We start from the raw sequence: 19,957 nt of genomic DNA, 5'->3' as shown, positions 1-19,957 counted from the left end.
ACTCTGCTCTGAGCTCAGCACTCAGTGACCCAGCTCTGTAACTTTACATGGTCTGACACTTTGAGTTGCTGTGGTTCCTAAACACTGTTCAGTAATACCACTCACAGCTGATGGAGGAAATTTCACCAGCTGACTTCTTGTTGTTGCAGCAGTGTCTCCTATTACATACAGAACCACACTGGAGTTCAGTGGGTTCTTTAGACCAACCCATTCTTTCACTGATGTTTGTAAAGACAGACTGCATGGCTAGGGGCTTGATTTCATACACCTGTGGATACACTTGATTTCATACACCAAAAGGATGGAAAAAGACACCTGAATTCCATGATTAAGAGCTGTGTCCCAATACTTTTGTTCCAATAGCATATGACTATTACATATCTGTGTTTACATATATGTGATGCTTATGAGAGATATTTTCTTCTCTGATGTTCTATCCAACACTTTGCATACAATTACATACTATATGTACAACATATACATTATGTACAATATATGCATACTTGGGTACTTTAAATATCCTAAATGTATGTAATACATTTGTAGTGTGTAGTAATGTATAGGACCTATATATTTATAGGAATATGAATATATTATTACATATAGGTACTTAAATGTGTAATACATATGGGACATATTATTATGATATAAACTCCATATATATTGCATGGATAGGACATAGACATATGGATACATATACTACTTACGGAGCATATTATTACTACAAATACTTAAAAGTATATTATACATATGAGACATAATTTCATACATCTGCATAAAACATATGGAGGAAGTTTATCAGGTATTTACATGTATTTAATATAGTTATATGTGAAAACCTTAAATTACATATAGGAACGTATACACAGATGAGCCAAATCATTAAGACCTGCTGATGTGTACTGTGTGAGTACCACCAAAACAGCTCTCACATCTATGAAAATCTATGAAGGTGCCCTGCGGTATCCGGTACCAAGATGCTAGCATCCGATCCCTAAACTGCTGTTAGTTGGAAGGTGGATTCCAGCGCTTCTGCAGGTAACACGTACCTGGCCATCCAAGTGATGTAGAAGAAAACAGGACTCATCAGACCAGGTGACCTTCTTCCGCTGCTTTGATTTGTCTTGCCTCGGACCACTGTCAGAAGTTGCCCACCAAAGCTGACCATTGCCACTCTGCAAGCCTTGCCGATTTGGAGATGCCCAGACCCTGTTATCTGGTAATAACAGTTTGACCCTTGTCAAAGTCACTCAGGTCTTCACGCCTGACCGGTTCTTCCACATCCAGCACATCAACTACGGAAAACGACTGTTCAGTTACTGTCTGACATACATCTCAGACCCTTATGCTCCCCTGTTACAGGATAATCAATATTATTAATCTATGACTGGTCCTAATGTTTTGGATCATCAATGTATCATTAGGTATTTGCATGTAATACATACATATGGAATGTAGAATTACTTATAGGCACTTGTATATGTAATACATATAGTTAGTTCCATTCCTATATAGTATAAATAGGGCATACACTATATAGGCAAAAGTATTGGGACACCTGCTCATTCATTGTTTCTTCTAAAATCAAGGGTACTAAAAAGAGTTGATCCTGCTTTTGTTGGAGTAACTGTCTACTGTCCAGGGAAGAAGGCTTTCTACTAGATTTTGGAGGAGCATTTCTATGAGGATTTGATTGCATTCAGTGACAAAAGCGTTAGTGAGGTCAGGATGTTCGATGATCACCACCCCACCTCACCCAACCCCCCTACTACAGGCCCAGAGCTTTGTGTGTGTATTTGCACATCTGTGTCAGCAATGGTGCAACTTAAAATAGCTGATTACATACATTAGAAGGGGTGTCCACAAATATTTGAACATCTAGTGTCTGTATGACCCCAGGTTCTGACAAGGTATAAAAACAAGTGTATGTGTGTGTCTTTCAAGATGGTCTTTCTGAAGAGAGAAACAGAACACTGGTCAGATTAAAAGTAGGATAAGAGCTGATTATTTTCACTGCGGACCCTCCATCGAGAACGGGTCAGCGCTCTGGTCGTGGTGTGTTGCTGTTGTGTGTGTGTGTCTGTGTGTGTGTGTAAAACGCATAATGTCTGTTAACGGGTTAGAATTAGTTTTAGATTGACAGATTTATAAGAGAGAAAAAGTGTGTGTCTGTTTAAGAGAAAGAAGGAGAGAGTGTGTTGTGACGAAAAAAGAAAAGGGGAGGGTGTGTGTGTATGTGAGAGAGAGAGTGTGTGTGTGTGTGTGAGGCAGAGAGAGAGAGAATTTAAGAGGGAGAGAGCGAGTGAGGAGGGAGGGTGTGTGTGTGTGTGTGTGTGTGAGCGAGCAAGGCAAAGGGTAGAGTGTGTGTGTGTGTGTATGTGTGTGTGAGAGAGTGTGAGTGAGTGAGAGGAACAGAAGAGGGAGGGTGTGTGTGTGTGTGTGTGTGTGTGTGTGTGTGTGTGAGAGAGAGAGAGAGAGCAACAGAAAAGGGAGGGTGTGTGTATGTGTGTGTGCGTGAGAGGGAGAGAGGAGGGAAAATGGTGAGGAAGTGTGTGTCAGTGTGTGTTTGTGTATGCGTGTGTGTGTCTGAACGAATGGTTGTGTGTGTGTGTGTCTGTGTGTGTGTGTGTGCGCGCGCGCATGTGCGCATGCTTGCAGGTTTGAAACTGAAAAAGAAGGGGAGGGTGTGTGTGTGTGTGTGTGTGTGCGTGCGTGCGTGTGTGTGTGTGCGTGCGTGTGTGTGAGTGTGTGTGTGTGTTTGTGTGCGTGTGAGTGTGTGTGTGTGTGTGTGTGTGTGTGTGTGTTTGTGTGTGTGTGCCTTGGAAACAGAGGTGCTTTCTGTGTGTGTTAGAGAGAAAGAGTGTGTGTATGTGTGTGTGTGTGTGTGTGTGTGTGTGCGCGTTTGTGTGTGTGTACGTGTGAGTGTGTAAGTGTGTGTGTGTATCTGTGTGTGTGTGTGTGTGTTTGTTCTAGTGGCTCATACAGAAGGGGAGGGTGAGTGTGTTTGTGCTTTAGAGGCAGAGAGAAAAGGGAGGGTGTGTGTGTGTGTGTGTGTGTTTGTGTGTATCTGTTCGGATGGTGTGTGTGTGTGAGAGAGAGAGGGAGAGAGAGAGAGAGAGCAAAATTAAGAGAGAGAGAGAAATGGAGAGTGGGAGAGTGAGCTAGAGGTAGATGAGTGAGATATATATGTACGGATACAGTATATATGGGTATAGAGAGAGAGAGAGAGAGAGAGATCGGCATAGACAGAGAAGGAGACGGATAGGAGAGAAGCGTAGATGGAGAGAGAGACATACAGAAAGGGAGAGAGATACCAGAGAGGGGTGGAGGGAGAGAGAGAGAGAGAGAGAGAGAGGCATGGTCAGAAAGGGAAAGAGATATTAGAGAGAGGTAGAGGGAGGGAGAGAGAGACACACAGCCAGAGAAGGAGACAGATAGGAGAGAGGGGTAGAAGGAGAGATAAATATATACAGAAAGGGAGAGAAAAGGTAGAGAGGGCTAGAGGGCGAGAGACAGGCAGACAAAAAGGGAGAGAGGTAGTAGAGAGGTAGAGAGAGGGAGAGACAGGCAGAAAGAGAGAGAGATAGTAGAGGAAGAGAGAGAGAGAGACAGAAGACAGATAGTAGAGAGGGGTGGGGGAGAGAGAGATAGACTGAACAGGAGAGAGATAGTAGAGAGGGGTGGGGGAGAGAGAGATAGACTGAACAGGAGAGAGATAGTAGAGAGGGATAGAGGGAGAGAGAGAGAGACTGAACAGGAGAGAGATAGTAGAGAGGGATAGAGGGAGAGAGAGAGAGACTGAACAGGTGAGAGATAGTAGAGAGGGATAGAGGGAGAGAGAGAGAGACTGAACAGGAGAGAGATAGTAGAGAGGGGTAGAGGGAGAGAGACAGACAGAAAGGGAGAGAGATGGTAGAGAGGGGTAGAGGGAGAGAGACAGACAGAAAGGGAGAGAGATGGTAGAGAGGGGTAGAGGGAGAGAGACAGACAGAAAGGGAGAGAGATAGTAGAGAGGGGTAGAGGGAGAGAGACAGACAGAAAGGGAGAGAGATGGTAGAGAGGGGTAGAGGGAGAGAGAGATAGACTGAACAGGAGAGAGATAGTAGAGAGGGGTAGAGGGAGAGAGACAGACAGAAAGGGAGAGAGATGGTAGAGAGGGGTAGAGGAAGAGAGAGATAGACTGAACAGGAGAGAGATAGTAGAGAGGGGTAGAGGGAGAGAGACAGACAGAAAGGGAGAGAGATAGTAGAGAGGGGTAGAGGGAGAGAGAGATAGACTGAACAGGAGAGAGATGGTAGAGAGGGGTAGAGGGAGAGAGACAGACAGAAAGGGAGAGAGATAGTAGAGAGGGGTAGAGGGAGAGAGACAGACAGAAAGGGAGAGAGATGGTAGAGAGGGGTAGAGGGAGGGAGAGACAGACAGAAAGGGAGAGAGATGGTAGAGAGGGGTAGAGGGAGAGAGACAGACAGAAAGGGAGAGAGATAGTAGAGAGGGGTAGAGGGAGAGAGAGACAGACAGAAAGGGAGAGAGATAGTAGGGAGGGGTAGAGGGAGAGAGACAGACAGAAAGGGAGAGAGATGCTAGATGGGGTAGCGGGAGGGAGAGACAGACAGAAAGGGAGAGAGATAGTAGAGAGGGGTAGAGGGAGAGAGACAGACAGAAAGGGAGAGAGATGGTAGATGGGGTAGCGGGAGGGAGAGACAGACATACAGAAGGAGTCAGAGTAGAGGGGTAGAGGGACAGGCATATACAGAGATGGAGACAGATAGAGTGGGGTAGTGGGAGAGAGATGGTAGAGGGAGAGAGAGACATGCAGGCAGAAAGGGAGAGAGATAGTATAGGTAGAGGGAGAGAGAGGGAGACATACACAGAGAGAGAGAGTGTTAGCATCAGACAGAGGAACGGAGAGAGGGAGTGTTTATGCATCTACTTTGTTTATGAAAGAGGAAGAGTGTGTGTGTGTGTGTGTGTGTGTGTGTGTGTGTGAAACAGTGTGTGTAGGCGGATATGTTATATGTTTGAGGAGGAGGGCTGCAGAAAGTGTGTGTGTCTGTGTGTGTGTGTGTGTGTGTGAATATTCCCAACAAAGAGCTGTGTGTTACATGACTGCATTAGTGTGGTACAGTGTGTGTGTGTGTGTGTGTGTGTGTGTGTGTGTGTGTGTGTGTGTGTGATAGAGACACTGCATATGTGTTATGGAAATGAAGTGTGTGAGAGAGTAAACTGGAGAGTATTTGGTGCAGACTGTGTGTGTGTGTGTGGAGACGGAGAGAATATGAGACTCTGGGCTTGGTTATTTGAGAGAGAGTGTGTGTGTGTGTGTGCTTGACTGTGTGTGTGTGTGTGTGTGTGTTTGTGTGCGTGTGTGTGCGCATGTGAGCCGAAGAGATGGGGGAGGGGTGTGTGTGTGTGTGCATGTGAGCTTGGCTGAAGAGAGGATATTTGTGTGTGTGTGTGTGTGTGTGTGAGAGAGAGAGAGTCAATGTGTGTGCGTGCATGAGAGCTTTAAAAGGGAGCGCTATGTGTGTGTGTGTGCGTGCGTGCGTGCGCGCATGTGTGTGTGTGTGTGTGTTTGCACTTTCATGTGTGAGTCTAAGTGGGGGATGGTGTGTGTATGTGAATACACATGTGGGCTCATACAGAAGAGGTGTGTGTGTGTGTGTGTGTGTGTGTGTGTGTGTACGCATATGTCCTTGTGCATATGTGCCTGCACATGTGTGTGTGTGTTCTGAGTACACTTGTTTGTGTGTTTGTGCATGTGTATGTGTGTGTGTGGTTGGGGGGGGGGGTAGGAAAGAGGAGGGGTTGTGTGTGTGTGTGTGTGTGTGTGTGTGTGTGTGTTTGTGTTTGTGTGAGGGAAAGAGAAAAACAGGACACAGAAGAGAGAAAACAGATCAACAGTGAACGAGTGCAGGAATAGAGGGAGAAAGTGTGTGTCGTGTTTTTGAGAATCTGTCAAAGTTTTAGAGTCTCGACTAAAGCAGTGTCTGAATATGGGAGAGAGAGAGGAAGGGCGAGGGAGAGAGATGCGATATGGAGAAAGATTGAGAGAGCTAGAGAAAGTTAGGGAAGAGAGAGTGGGAAATGAGGAAAGGAAGAGAGAGCAATGAGGGTAGAGTGAGCTTAAGAAAATGAAAGGAGAGAGAGTGGGGATAAGGAGAGAGAGGAAGTGAGGTAAGAGAGTGAGAGAGAAATGAGGAGAAAGTGAGTTTGTGAAAGAAAGAGTGAGATGTGAGAATAGGGAGAGAGAGGGAAGGAGCTTGAGAAAGTGAGAGGCGAGATAGAGTGGGTAATGGGGATGGGGAGAGAGGCTGAGCTTGAGCAATGAGGAGAAAGTGAGCTGAGGAGAGAGAGTGAAAGGAGAAAAGGGAGAGAGATAGAATTTGAGAAGGTGAAAGGAGGGAAAGAATGGGAGGGAGAGAGATATAAGGGGCAGTAGATATAAGGGGAGAGCAAATGAGATGGGGAAGAAAGGAGGAGAAAGAAAGAAGAAGAGACGAATGGAGAAAAGAAGTGGGAGGGGGTGAAGTGGGAGAATGTGAAGAGAGAGAGAGAGAGAGAGAGAGAGAGAGAGAGAGACATTGAAATTAAATGACAGACATACGTTCATAGCCAGCAGTCTGTTTTTCTTCTATACTCACACATGGCGCTACTCAGTGCATGGCCTGAAATTTCTGTCTAGTAGATAAAGCTTCACACATACACACACACACACACACACACACATACACACACACACACACACACACACACACTCACACCTTGGAAAGCAATTAAACCAGCATATGACACAAATGCACTCTCTTGCTCTTGCCTCTCTCTCTCTCTCTCTCTCTGTCTGTCTCTTTCTCTCTCGCTCTCTTTGTCTCTCTCTCTCTCTCATATTGTAGTGATTGGTATTGTGTGTTGTTTTCAGACAGTATTTACCAGTAGGCTTATGCCAGTCATTGGTAGTGCTTGATGAAGACGCTGCAGGCCTAAAATACTGCATTGAAATTGGACACATAAATGCGCCTGCGTGCTCACGTGTGCTCATGCTCTATCTCTCTCTCTCACACACACACACACACACTCAGATCCAGATGGAGGGTCGGCTAGATCAATATCCAGTCGGCACGACTAAGTCTTATCACAGCTCAATGAATATGTCAGTCACATGTGCACACACACACACACACATTCGCACACACAGAACACATCCGTAACCATGAGACTGGACGCATCTTTAGTCTCATTTAATTAGGCATTCTCAGTTGCTTCTGAGCAAGATGAGGTTGGCCACTACAGTGGGCTCGGATATCTGTAGTTAGGTACACTTGAAGCCTGCTTGGAACAAAGAACGCAAAATTGAATCTTACTCTTCATCAGACAGATGTTAGGTGCATCTCCTGGTGGATAAAACCAAAACACTCTTTCAGTTTTGTTTGGTACGTAAGAACTTGCTAGACTGTTGTCCTTCCAAAGGTTTTTTTTTTTATGTAGCCAGACCTGGCAACCCAGTTTCCAACCAATTGTGTGATGGGGGAGGGGTTAAGGATTTATTTGGGCTGTGATTTCCGTTGATCGATTGCGGTGATTACCAGTTTATTGATTACTCTCTGTGACGTGATTTATCTCATGTGCTGTTGGTTGAGTTAGGTCTGGCAAATTGATAAAATGATTGTGTGTGTGTGTGTGTGTGTGTGATTGTGTGTGTGTGTGTTTTACAGACGTGGATGTGGAAGGAAAAGAAAAGGCACACCAGTGAAGGTGTGTGATAGAGTCTTTGCAACAGAAGACGATGAGGAGAGCATGTCGGAGCACAGCTACGGACCAGGTGAGGAGTGTGTGTGTTTTGTGTAATTAGTGTTTGCCCCAATTGCAAGATTATATCAAGTATTTTGTATGCACACAGAAGATGATAGCATTATATGTTGAGAGAGAGAGAGGCAGAGATAACGAGCAAGCAAGACCAAGATTTTCCAAATATTAAATTGATTAACTTTAACATTTGGGCACACATAAATATGATTTGTGTCTTAAATGTGAAGAAAATTGGCATTTATAAGATTTTTTAAAAACTCAGATTTAATAACAATTACAAACACTGACTCTATATATGGTATATATATGATCTGTGCAGTCACTGGGGGAGGAGTCGAACCACTGACTGAATGTATAATATATATCATCTGCATAGGCAAAGGGAGAGGAGCGAAACCGCTGACTGTGTATATGACATAAATGATCTGTGCGGTCATTGGGGAAGAGCTAACCCATTGACTGTATATATGATATATATACATGAGCTATACAGTCTTTGGGGGAGCAGCTGAAACACTGACTGTTAATATGATATATATCAGCTATACAGTAATCAGGGGAGTAATTAGGGAGATATATATATATATATATATATATATATATATATATATATATATATGAGATACATATACCATGAGTACCGTGTATATATGAATATATACTCACACCTCAAACAGGTAACACTGACATATACAGTGTATGCATTGTGTGTGTTTTAGGTGATGGTCCAGAAGGGACAAAAAACAAGCACAAATCTTCTGCAGAGGGGCCGCATTATACCCCAGAATCTTCTTCTCAACCCTGGTGAGTGTGTTTGTGTGTTTGTTTTCCGACTGTGTGTGTGTGTGTGTGTGTGTGTGAGAGAGAGGTTAGTAAAGATGAGATACAGTTTGTGTGTGAGGGTATTTATGCGTGTGTGTGCCTGTGTTTATGTGTATGTGAGGTTGGGGGAGATAGCGGGTAATTGTTTGTGTGGTTGGATAGATATGTGAATATGTGTGCGTGCATGTGTGTGTGTGTGAGGGGGGGGGGGTGTAGAGGTGGGGGATTACTGGAATGCAGGCAGTGTGTGTTTATTGCAATGTGTTTATTATCTTTGGTCCAGTGATGGAATGTGTGTCTGTATAGCTCTGCCTGAGTGTGTATTGCAGTGTGTATTTGTGCAGGTGGTATGTGTATATGTGTGTCTGTGTGTTTGTGTTTAGTCATAGTGCAAACTGTGTGTGTGTGTGTTTATGTGAATATATATATTTAGTGTGTAATAGATTTGATGATAGAATTGTGTATATGTTCTATATACAGTTTTCAGAGTTTTTCATGGCGTTTTATTATTGGGGGGGATAACTGTAATGTTTAGTGCGTGAGCTGCTGAGCCTATATATGGCCCGCTCTGCTGAGTCCACTATATTTACGATGGGCTTGTACAGAGGATAAATCCAAGTGAAGTAAAAATATAGAAACAACTATAAATATCTATCTTCTGTGTTTTATGTTCATCGTACAGAATAGAATATCTTGTTTAAATTGGGTTTAAGACCCAATCAGTACATTTGACTGGTACAGCGTAAGCTTCCACAGATTTATTGGCATCTGTGGCAATCCTTCAGATTGGGCACTGATAATATATACCACATAAAAAGTTATGTATGTTATGTATAACAATAGTTTGAGAGTTAATGAGTTATTGTTGATATTTAAGATCATTTATGGGTGGCTTGTTTTATATTTATATTATTTAAAACTTGAATTAACAATAATATCAATCAGTAAATCAGTGTAAAAGCTTTAAAACTATTAATCTATTTTTGACCACATATATTATACATTGCATTGACCATAGTAATGTAGCCATGTAAGTCAGGCATTAGCCTTCATTGAAGCAGGTCAGCAAGTAAAAAGTAATAAGTAAGTCACAAATCTAATAAATAACCCCCTTAGACAAATGATTCCATCCCTCCATGTCATAAGTCTATGTCATATGTTTTACTTATATAGTAGTGATTAAGTCACTAGTCACTATTTTTTAGTGTTTTTAGAAACTGCACACAAGACTTTCAATCAAAATAACATCTCCTATTCTACCTACAGCACCAACGTAATGTGGATACAAAGCTTAAAATCTGCACATTTTACACAGTGTATTACACATCAGTGTAATAAAATAATAAATAAAAAATTGCAATGCTTTTGTTACTGTGAGCATCTCAGTTCGAAATCCCTGTGCACTTGTATTGTGTTTTTCCTGCTCTAATAAACCTAATTCAGCCTAACAGCTAATTATCAATTCCTTCATGAGCCAAGGTGGTTGTTAGAAAATGTGCAATTTTGGATTTCCTGGCAATCTCTGGGTAATCAGACAGTGTACATTGATCACAGCATCCAATCAGAATTATCGTACATTCACTGAGAAGGAAAAAACGTAATGGAAGTTTTCCTACAGGTCTGTTAGTCATTCAGTTTGTGCTTTTATGAACTGCAAAACATGGCTAATCTCTCTCTCTCTCTCTCTCTATCTCTCTCTCTATCAGTTCTGGTGAGATGGCGGAGGAAGGCTCCAATAGTGGCAGAGCCCCAGTCCTGTACCCCCCTCCTCCAAACTGCCGCATTAGAGAAGTGCACTGTGGCAATCAAGTGCGGCTGGTCGTCATAGCGATCCGCGACATCACTAAGGGCGAAGAAATCACCGTGGACTACAGTTTGACGGAGTGGGGGGAAAACGCCATGGTGAGTGTAACCATGGTGATAACTGCTACATCTTAACACTCAGCAGACCTTTTCTCGGCCTTAAGTGATGCTCATGATCTTGCAAAAATATTTATTTTTGCAATTACCTGTGTTCATTTCATTGACTTCTTACATTTGGGATGTTTATATTAAATAAAAGTTTCTGTTCAGTAATTAAACAGCAGATTTCCCGTAGATTCACCATAAAACCACAAACAAACAATAGAAAAATTTAACCTGAACTAGGGTTTAAGAAACCCAAAGAAAAGAAGATCTGAAATTGTTTCAGATACATGCTGGAAATTGTACTGCCAAAAAAGTAGTTCCAACATATTAAATAAAAGCAACAATTGTTGTTGCTTAGCAACTGGTAATCAATGGAGTGAGACAGGTATGGTTAAAAAATGTAATGTGCTGTTATCAGATAACAGATGAGTAGAATGCTTTTCACCCAGTGAGATTGTATAGTCAGACCTATGTTATTGTGGGGCCTTCTTTTTTTTCTTCTTTTTTTTTGCTAATAAAAGTCTGATCCAAAAAAAGTTTTATATAATTTGAAAATTCCAAGAAGAACAAATCTATACAATAACATAAGATAAGGAAATATATATATATATAAAATGATAATGATAATGATTAAAAGCAAAAAAAGCAAAACAAAATAAAATACTGTATATACAGTAATATAAGGGATACCCTTGTTATGTCTTAAATCAAGGGTATTAAAAATAGTTGATCCTCCTTTTGTCCAGCCCACATCTGGCATTAGGCATGGTGTCAATAGGTTCATCTACTTTATCTGCTCCAGAGAGTCCTATTCTATTGGCAGTGCATATCTACAGGAACTAGACAAGCTGTCTGTATGCATTTGTGTCAGCAATGGATGCAACTTTACAAAAATGATACAAAATTACCTGGAACGAAACTTACATTACAGTCTTTGTCCCTTCTTAAAAATGTTGTAGCAAAAACGAGCGTACATTTTAACGTAATGCTGAGTGATATTCTGTATGATAATGTGGCAGATTTTGTTTAAATATTTAGTGTATTTCTGTAGTCTGTAGCTTCCTGAGAGCTTACAGGAACACAGTGTGAACTCCATTCAGATTTGAACTGCATCTTGTTTTTATACTGGTGAGGTTTAGTCGTTTATTTGTGGTCTGTTTTTGTTTAACCCCCCAAACTGTCATTATTAAATGCAAAAGGAGTTTTTAATGTTCTTAGTTAAATTATATGTCATTACATAATACATTGTGGTTTGTGGTTAATTTTGCTGTTCAGCCTGTCTTATTTGTGTGTATTAGTATGTACACGTGAGTATGTGAGCATGGGTGTGTATGGACCGAGTGATTACAGTGATGTTCACAGGTAAATGATTGACCAGCATGTGACGAAAACTTGTTTCACTCCTTTGCAGGGTTTTCATGGCACGGTGCCTCCTGCAGGCTTTGAGTGCCACTCAGATCACGAGAACATTAAGAAGGTACAAAGATACAGTTATCTCTTCTTAATATTAAAAATGTATTAGCCTAAAAATGGTGTCCATAGCTGTACATACAGACAAACAGATGTACATTCAGTGCACACAGAGTCAGACATCTAGAGGCAAACATTTTTGCACCTTCCAATGAGACAGAAAGATAACTTTATTGGCGGGACTGTATCAGGTACATTATTGCTAAACTACAATAACCTGCCATGACAACAAGATCAACATAATCACAATCAAAAATTTTTAATTAAATATACTTTATTTCTCAATCTATTTCTCTCTCTCTTTCTTCATTCCTTCACTCTCTTTAGGAGGATGAGTCCGGGCCAGTTCCTCTGTCAGATTACGTCACGCCGTCTTGGTCCCTCTCTCCCTCATCCTCCCCCGTCTCTCACTCTGAGCCCAGTGACTCTGACCGTGACTCAGATGATGCTAATGGTGAAGTGCGCAACAGAGCACCTCGCCGCCGTAAAAAGCGCAAACCACCAGTGTCCTCTACCATGGCTAAGAAAAAAACCCCTCAGCGTCCCCCAGGGCGGCCCCCTACACTGCCCCGTTCTCTCCCTTCGTCCCCTCCGCAACCTGCTGCCCCCTCCAAGCCGGTGTTTAAGTGTCCAGCACCGGCGGGGGTCTCCGGCAGTGCCGTTAGTGTAGCAGCAGGTAGGGGCGTTAGCGTTATGGTGCAGAAACAGTGCTGTGTGTATTGCGGACGACACTACCGCTCACTCGCTCGGCATCTGGAAAAACACCACGCCCATCAGCCAGAGGTTCGTGCTGCCATGGAGCGTGCGCACAGCTCTGCTCACCTGCCACACCTGCACGCCTCCCTTCCTTCATCTTCATCCTCTTCATCCTCTTCCTCCACGCACCATCGCTGTCATAAAGAAATGCCTGGGCAGGCTGTTGTAGTAGCAAAACAGCAGTCACCACCTCCTGCTTCCCCTTCTCCAGCCAGAAGGAGCCCTGCCCTCTCTAGCCCCACCCGCAGGAGTCCCGCTCCCCAGCCAGTGACCCCACCACGCAGGGGCGGAGTCCCAGTGTCTGTGCTAAAGAGAAGCCCACCTACCCCAGTGACTCCACCCCGAAAGGTGGGACGTAAAGTGAAGAAAGAGAAAGAAGAAGTAGAAGTCCTGGAGAAACCCAAAGAGGAGGCGGTTCCCATGGCTGTGTTCTCACCACCAGCAAAGGAAGTGGAGCCACAGCAACCAAAGGAGGAAGAGGAGGATGACGAGGAAAGGGAGGATGACAGTGGAGCAGAGGACAAGAGTGACCTGTCTAGGTGAGAGTCTGGATGTTTAATGTTAGCCTGTAGTGTTAAAAAGATCAAAGACAGACCTGCATTACTGTGATTATTTTTAGGAATGTATATAAATGCCGTTTTTTCATATCTCTTTCTATATCTCTCTCTTTCAGTTCTCGACGGCCCCACATGCTCCCCCTCCTGTCCTCTCTCTCCTCTCTGGTCCTGTACCTGCGACGTCTCCAGCACTCTGCCTTCATTTCACTCTCGCGCTCTCCTCAGTCTGCTGAAGCGTGGCGTCTGCTCTGCCACTCCAGCCTGGCTCTGCTCATTCTTTACAACCGTCGTCGCGAGTGTGAGGTGTCCAAACTTACCATCTCAGAGTACCAGTCCCGGGTTACCCCACAGTATCCCATTCCAGTGCCCCCCGGTGCCCCACCAGCTCTGACTCCACTTGAGGCTTCGCTTTCCCCCTTCGAGCGGCTTGTGCTGCCGCACCTGCCACGTGTGGGAGTCCAGGGCAAAAGAGGTCGTGTTCAGCCCCTCATTCTGCCCCCTCACTCTGAGGCCTGCCTGGAACTTCTTCTGCAGACGCGGCCAGGAGTCGGAGTTGACCCCCAGAACCCCTATGTTTTTGCCCGGCCATATCATTCCCCCGCCACTCCACTTAGGGGTACGGATTTGCTCCGAAGTTTGGCCAAATCTAGCGGTACCCGTCACCCGCGGGCGCTAACGCAGACACGTGTCCGCAGGCAGGTGGCCATTCTGACCCAACTGCTGCTGTTGAGCGAGGGGGAAGAGGAGGGGCATCGTGGAGCTGCCACACAGCGACTAGAAACCTTCCTGCAGAAGGAGTACCATGTGACCCAGAGTTGCGCTACCATTGGTCAGGATCCAGGGCTCATGGGCCTGATTGGGCGAGTGGTCCTGTGTGGGGAGAGGGATGGTGTTCTGTTTCGGGGCATGAGCCTCCATCACATTTGCTTGGAATTGGACGGTGAGTGACAGTTTACTGCCAGCATGCACCTCACTTACTCATTTACCACCATTCATGGACACGAAGGAGGTGGGACACATATGCCTACACTTTGTAAATTATCAATTGGACTTACAAATTTTAAACATTGTATTTTTTGGAGTTTATTTTGTAATAGAGCAGCGAGGCAGGCACTGAAAAGTTATATTGAAGAACTTTTATTTATCTGAGCCAAACCTGTTGAATGTAATTAGAGTCCAGTGGAATCAAGACATTTTTACCAAATAAAAATATAAAAGTGAATGATTTTCAAAATTATTAAGAAAATACAATAATAAAAAAATATCAAGGAATAAGCTAATGAACCTAATAATAATAATAATAATAAAAATTGTATACATGATTCAAATAAACAATAAATTCAAAAGAAAAAAAGAAATTAAAAAAGAATTAAATAAAAAATTAATTTATTTCGAAAGTTAAGTGTCTTAATTGAAAGCCAATGTACCAAACCTATTTGTTACATATTAGTAATCATATACTATAATTATACTATTATAAGTAACTATATAGATACTATAATTCAAGCTCTCCTTATATTCTCTCTTTATAAATGTTCCCTCTTTATATTATATCTCTGCAGTGATGTCAGGGAACTCTGCAGACTCTCTGTCAGAGGAATCAGACGGAGAACAGGAGAAAGAGAAGGATGATTCTCCCACTGTAATGATCAAAAAGACCACCACTAACAACAAGCCCCCTCGCCCCAAGAAGATGAATGCCTCTCCCTTCTCCACTAACCGCAAGAGGAGCTCTGGACAGCCCAAACCAGGTGTGTGAGCAGAGCATGTGAATGTGTGTGTGTGTGTGCGCATATAAGTATCTAATCATTAACCTAGCCGGTAAGACTCTCTCTGCTGTGTAAGATCATGGCCATGTGTTTCTCTCTCTCCGTCTGTAAGCAACACTAAGTGGTGTGTTTGCACATGACCAATGATTAACATGTCCTCCACTCTTTCTCTCTTTTTCCCATCTCTTCAACACCCCCCCCTCACAGGCAAACGGGGCGTTCTGAAGCGCCCGTGGTCTGAAGCAGAGCGTGCGGCCGTGGAGTCCCACCTGGTGCGAAACATCATAGAGCTGCGTGTTCCCGCTAAAGCTGACTGTGAACGGTGCCTGGAGCAGTGCCCCCTGCTAGTCACCAACCGCCGCGACTGGAGGGCCATCAAGTTCTACTGCCACAACCGCATCCAGCTGCTGAAGAAAACCCAGCTGAGACAGAGTCCACCCACCTTGTCCGTCTGCTGAGCTGGCCGGTCAGGAGTGTGGTAGGGCGGTGTAGGACAGGTGGAGTCAAACGTAGAAAGAGAATGGAAGAACTTTTACCAGACTAAAGCTGTAAATTTAAAGTGTAGCCTCTTTCATGTACAATCAACAGATACTTCTGGGTCATCGGCAAAGTAGGCCTTTGACAGGAGGATTGCAGATATGGCACGTTGATGAAGATTAACATAAACAAAACAAAAGGTTTTTTTTTTAGAAGAGCTCTTTTTTATACTTGTTCTGTACAGTGAAGATGGAAATGGTACGAGTCCCACTCTGACCAACCAACTGCTTTCAACCCTGAGAAAAGGTGCTTTAGAAGCTATTCTAACCCATAAGCCTCCTACTCACAAACACAGCTGTCATTTTCATGATCATTTCACTCGTTCATTCTTGATGACTTCACAGAAGAAAGAACACTAATTAAGATTGTTGCTGTCTGAACAAAACTTTATGGACCAATAGAAATTGTCAAAAATTTGCCTTTAACTTCCATTAAAAGTTTAAAAGTTTATTTCCCCTCCTCCTGAAAAGTGAAGTACTCATTTTGGAGATAGAAGGTTTTATTCTGACAGCAGCTGTACATTCCCCAAGGCCATTAAGACTAATAACTTTCTTAATGACTGTTTGAAAGTTTAAATGGTGCTGGTCCCCCGTGAGCTGTGCCTGGCTCTCCGCCTTTACCGTGCGTCCAGACAGAAAGACAACATTACTAAAGACCTCAGTGAAACACTTTAACCCAGTTTGTACCTCGGGATAAAGGTGGCAGGTGGCAGGTGACAGCATGCGTCTCGAGTGCTGTGTGGGCATTTATGGCTGGGCGACAGGTCACGCTGCCTCAAAGGAAACACAGGAAGTCATTTAATTTCAAATGATCAAATATTTGGCATTGGCAGCAGTAGCATAGCTTGATTCACACACGACATACAACATTGCATACTTTCTAGCCAGTCAAACAAAGCCATGCGGCAGCAGATGCATGGCATGGTCTGCAGCCTTTTTAAAAGGTGTTGGCATTGAAGCTGTTGAGTCTGTGTTTCTCTGGTAGGATAATTTGGCTTTAAATGCAATGCCAAAGTGAACTGTTTCTCGTATAGCATTTAGTGTATGTTTGCCATTTTGACCTCCAAAGAAAAAAGAAAAAAATGAATGTATGAAAGAGATGGGAGATGGAGGGTAAGATAACTGATAATACAGAAGGATGATTACAGATGAAGGTGAAGAGCAGGAACTCTCTTCTGTTCATCATTCGTTTTGTCCACACCTTCTCTTCACTACTGATTCAATTCAGAGTTGTAGCCTTGACTTTACTACATTTGTTTTTTGTGGATCTTAACAACTTGCCAATCTAGCATTTCAGCTTCTTCCTCTAACGGTTTGAGAAGGACTTCAGTTTTTACTTTCTTGTGTTTCAATGCTTTTCTGAATGATCTGTAAATCAGGATATTCAGTAAATCATTAAACAGCCTCCCAGTATTTCCAAATGAATACTTTTCCGTTGGTTTTCACGTGATTTTGGATTCGCTGTGTGGGTTGGAGTCGGTTCTAATAGCTCAGACGTTCTAGCAGAACATGTAGAATTTCGTAGGCGCACATGGCTTTGTAAACATCGCTTTAACAGGGGTTAACTAGTTGAGCTTTACTTAAATGTGTGTTGATCAGTCGAAGCTGTTTATACGATTAAACCTTTCTTATACAAAACACATAACCACACTTAACACCTCAGCTTATACTTGAATTATTTAACAGTCTGTACTATTCTTTGTGTAACGTGTCGTCTTCAGTTCGGTCTACACTTGCTGTGTACATACAGAGATATGATTCTTCTTATTAATATTCGTGTTCGTTATTGCTGTCATTGTTGTTATTACTGTGGAAACCTATGTTGTTTTTGGTATGGCAAGCTTTTTCCCTTTGAAACGTCTTGTAAATATTTTTGTACATATATACATATATAAGGATTAAAGCAGCAGAAAGAACCACAGAAGACGTAAATACATGCCTTGTTTTGTGTTGTTTTTTTAAATAAGTGGTCTGACATAATAAAACGTTTGATTTGTAATTCTGTAGTTTTATTCCAGTGAGACAGTCTTACTCGTGTCTTACACATCATGTCCACTAGGAGGCACTGTAGAACAGGTGGCACGCTGGAGCTTTTTGGTGCATTTTCTTTTCTTAGTTTTTAAATAACGACAAAATGCTGCAGGTTAAAATCAAAGAGGCAGAGAGAGAAAGCAAAAAGCATGTTTTTTCACATATTTAAAAATGCAGGTTTATTGCAATTATATATATGACTTATAATGGGCAGTCTAATGTAATGTCTCCATAAATTAGTGTAATATTTTTTTTTTTTAATCAAACACAGCCATTAAAATCACAGGTCACAGCCTCAGGGCAATACAAAAAGACGAGCCTGCAGTGTTTGACCTCACGCAGAAGAAACGAGAGTAAAACAGATGAGGAAGAGTTTTTTAAACTCAGTCAGTACAGCAGTCAGTCTGTTGAGTTTTGTGATCGTATGAGTTTCACACCTTAGTTCTTATCTGTAATCAGCGTCTCTCTTCCTGGCTGTGCTTCCGAGGTGTTTCAGTCTGACTGCTGTACTGATTTAATCTGACATTCAGCAGAACGCCGTTCATCCTAACACTTACTCAAGCCTTGTTTTAGCATCAACCAGTCAGCCTCTCTTCTACATCCTGTTTGAAACGACTCCAGTGGAAACGTGTTCCAGATGTTAACTCTGAGACTGTCCATCATGTGCTTTTCAAACATTTTAAGAGATATCTGAAGTGAAGCCCAACTTGCTTATCCGTCAAAACGGGTCTTGCTGTACAGGACTGTTGCTGTGTCCCAGTTAAAACCAATGCTATGAGGTAAAAGGGTGTCAAAAATATGTCGCAATACTTCAATATTTTTCTGATCCATATTTAGTTTTGCTTTTTTCAGTTATCCAAGACCAATAATTAGGCATTCAGTTAATCAGTGTCCTAGAAGTGCTGACGATATGCACAGTATACTCAGAAATGTAATTATCACAACAATATTAAATATCATCATATTGCTCTGTGAGGTGTACGTCAATATGGAAAATATTAGAAGGTTTAACACAAACATTTTGTTGCCTTATATCATGTGGCCACCAGAAACTTAATTAGTGGCCTCAAAATATTCTCTCTTGGCCTTATATTAACACATGGCCACTAAAAATCTAATTTGTAGCATCTATATATATATATATATATTTGGCCTTTTTAACATGTGGTCACTAAAAACCTAATTTGTAGCTTCAGTTTGCCCTTTCTTGTCCTTATAATAACACATGGCCACTAGAAACCTAATCAATGGCCTCAATATATTCTCTCTTGGTCTTATATTAACACTTAGCCACTAGAAACCTAATTTGTAGCATCTATATATTTTTTATTGGCCTTTTTTAAACTTCATTTGTGGCCTTAATTTATTATCTTGTGACCATGCCTTATTAAAAATAACCACATTGTCACCTTGAAAGGCTCTGTAAAAATCGCCTTAAACATAGTCAACAAATCTAATATCCCTGTTAATGTCAATATAATAATTTTGTACTTTATCATTTTCATCAAATCTGCACAAAAAATGTTTTACTAAAAATGTGACTTTTTTTTTTAACTGCTCTACTTCTTAATTCACACGTTACTGTCCTGTAACGTACTGCAGGTACTGCAGTAGTAATGTACCTCAGGTGAGATGAGTCAGGTGTGTTAGAGCAGAGGGAAATTATCTAATAACAGACACTGACTAGCAGATGGAACTGAAGACCCCAGAAACTGAAAGTGAAAGTAAAGACTGACCACAGCGTGTTTTGAAATAAGCAGCCCAGTGCCCAGACGACCCCCACGCATGTGATACACAGTACAGGCCACTAGTGTTCACAGATAATGGTAGCATGCTATGGCTAATAAATATGAGAGCTGAAAATTGGTGCAGCATTCTTTCCTCATCTCTCCACGATCAAGCTTAAATCCAGTCGGCTCAAACACAGCAGTAATCATGACTCTCCCAGTGAAGTTCATTTGGGCCGTCACGCTAAAATGCTAATGCACAATATCATTTAAATAAGATCCACTGCAAAAAATGGCATCCTGGCAAGTGGCCTCTAAATGTGTGTAGCACTTAATAGCACTTAATATTGTAATAATTTCTCAAAAATGTAGAAATACGCTGAAATGTAATAAATGGATCACGTAACGTAACGTCAAAAATATAATATATAATGGTCTTCATAATATATAATGGGATTCATGTAATACCATTTTATAGATAACAGACTGCCCTTCCACATTACTGTGAATTTACTACATTATCAGGTTGATCGTCTGTAAACTTTATCACATGACCGGGTTAAATAAAAGTTTTGACT

General features: G+C 42.3%; 1 protein-coding gene across 1 annotated transcript in view; it reads left to right on the top strand.

Moving 5' to 3' along the window:
* LOC140554999 (uncharacterized) overlaps positions 1-17,620 on the top strand; it is a 21,277-nt gene extending 3,657 nt beyond the window's left edge. Inside the window, exons 2-9 of the mRNA XM_072678592.1 lie at positions 7,710-7,816; positions 8,523-8,607; positions 10,332-10,527; positions 11,945-12,010; positions 12,331-13,298; positions 13,433-14,256; positions 14,879-15,067; positions 15,293-17,620. Coding sequence (XP_072534693.1) covers positions 7,710-7,816; positions 8,523-8,607; positions 10,332-10,527; positions 11,945-12,010; positions 12,331-13,298; positions 13,433-14,256; positions 14,879-15,067; positions 15,293-15,543 — 2,686 coding nt within the window. The 3' untranslated portion in view covers positions 15,544-17,620. The remainder of the gene's footprint in view (positions 1-7,709; positions 7,817-8,522; positions 8,608-10,331; positions 10,528-11,944; positions 12,011-12,330; positions 13,299-13,432; positions 14,257-14,878; positions 15,068-15,292) is intronic.
* Positions 17,621-19,957: the final 2,337 nt, after the last annotated feature.

Source organism: Salminus brasiliensis, chromosome 4 (assembly GCF_030463535.1).
Source record: "Salminus brasiliensis chromosome 4, fSalBra1.hap2, whole genome shotgun sequence".
In the NCBI taxonomy this organism is placed as follows: domain Eukaryota; kingdom Metazoa; phylum Chordata; class Actinopteri; order Characiformes; family Bryconidae; genus Salminus; species Salminus brasiliensis.
The sequence above is the reverse complement of the archived record's forward strand: the minus strand, read 5'-3'. Positions and strand labels throughout refer to the sequence as shown.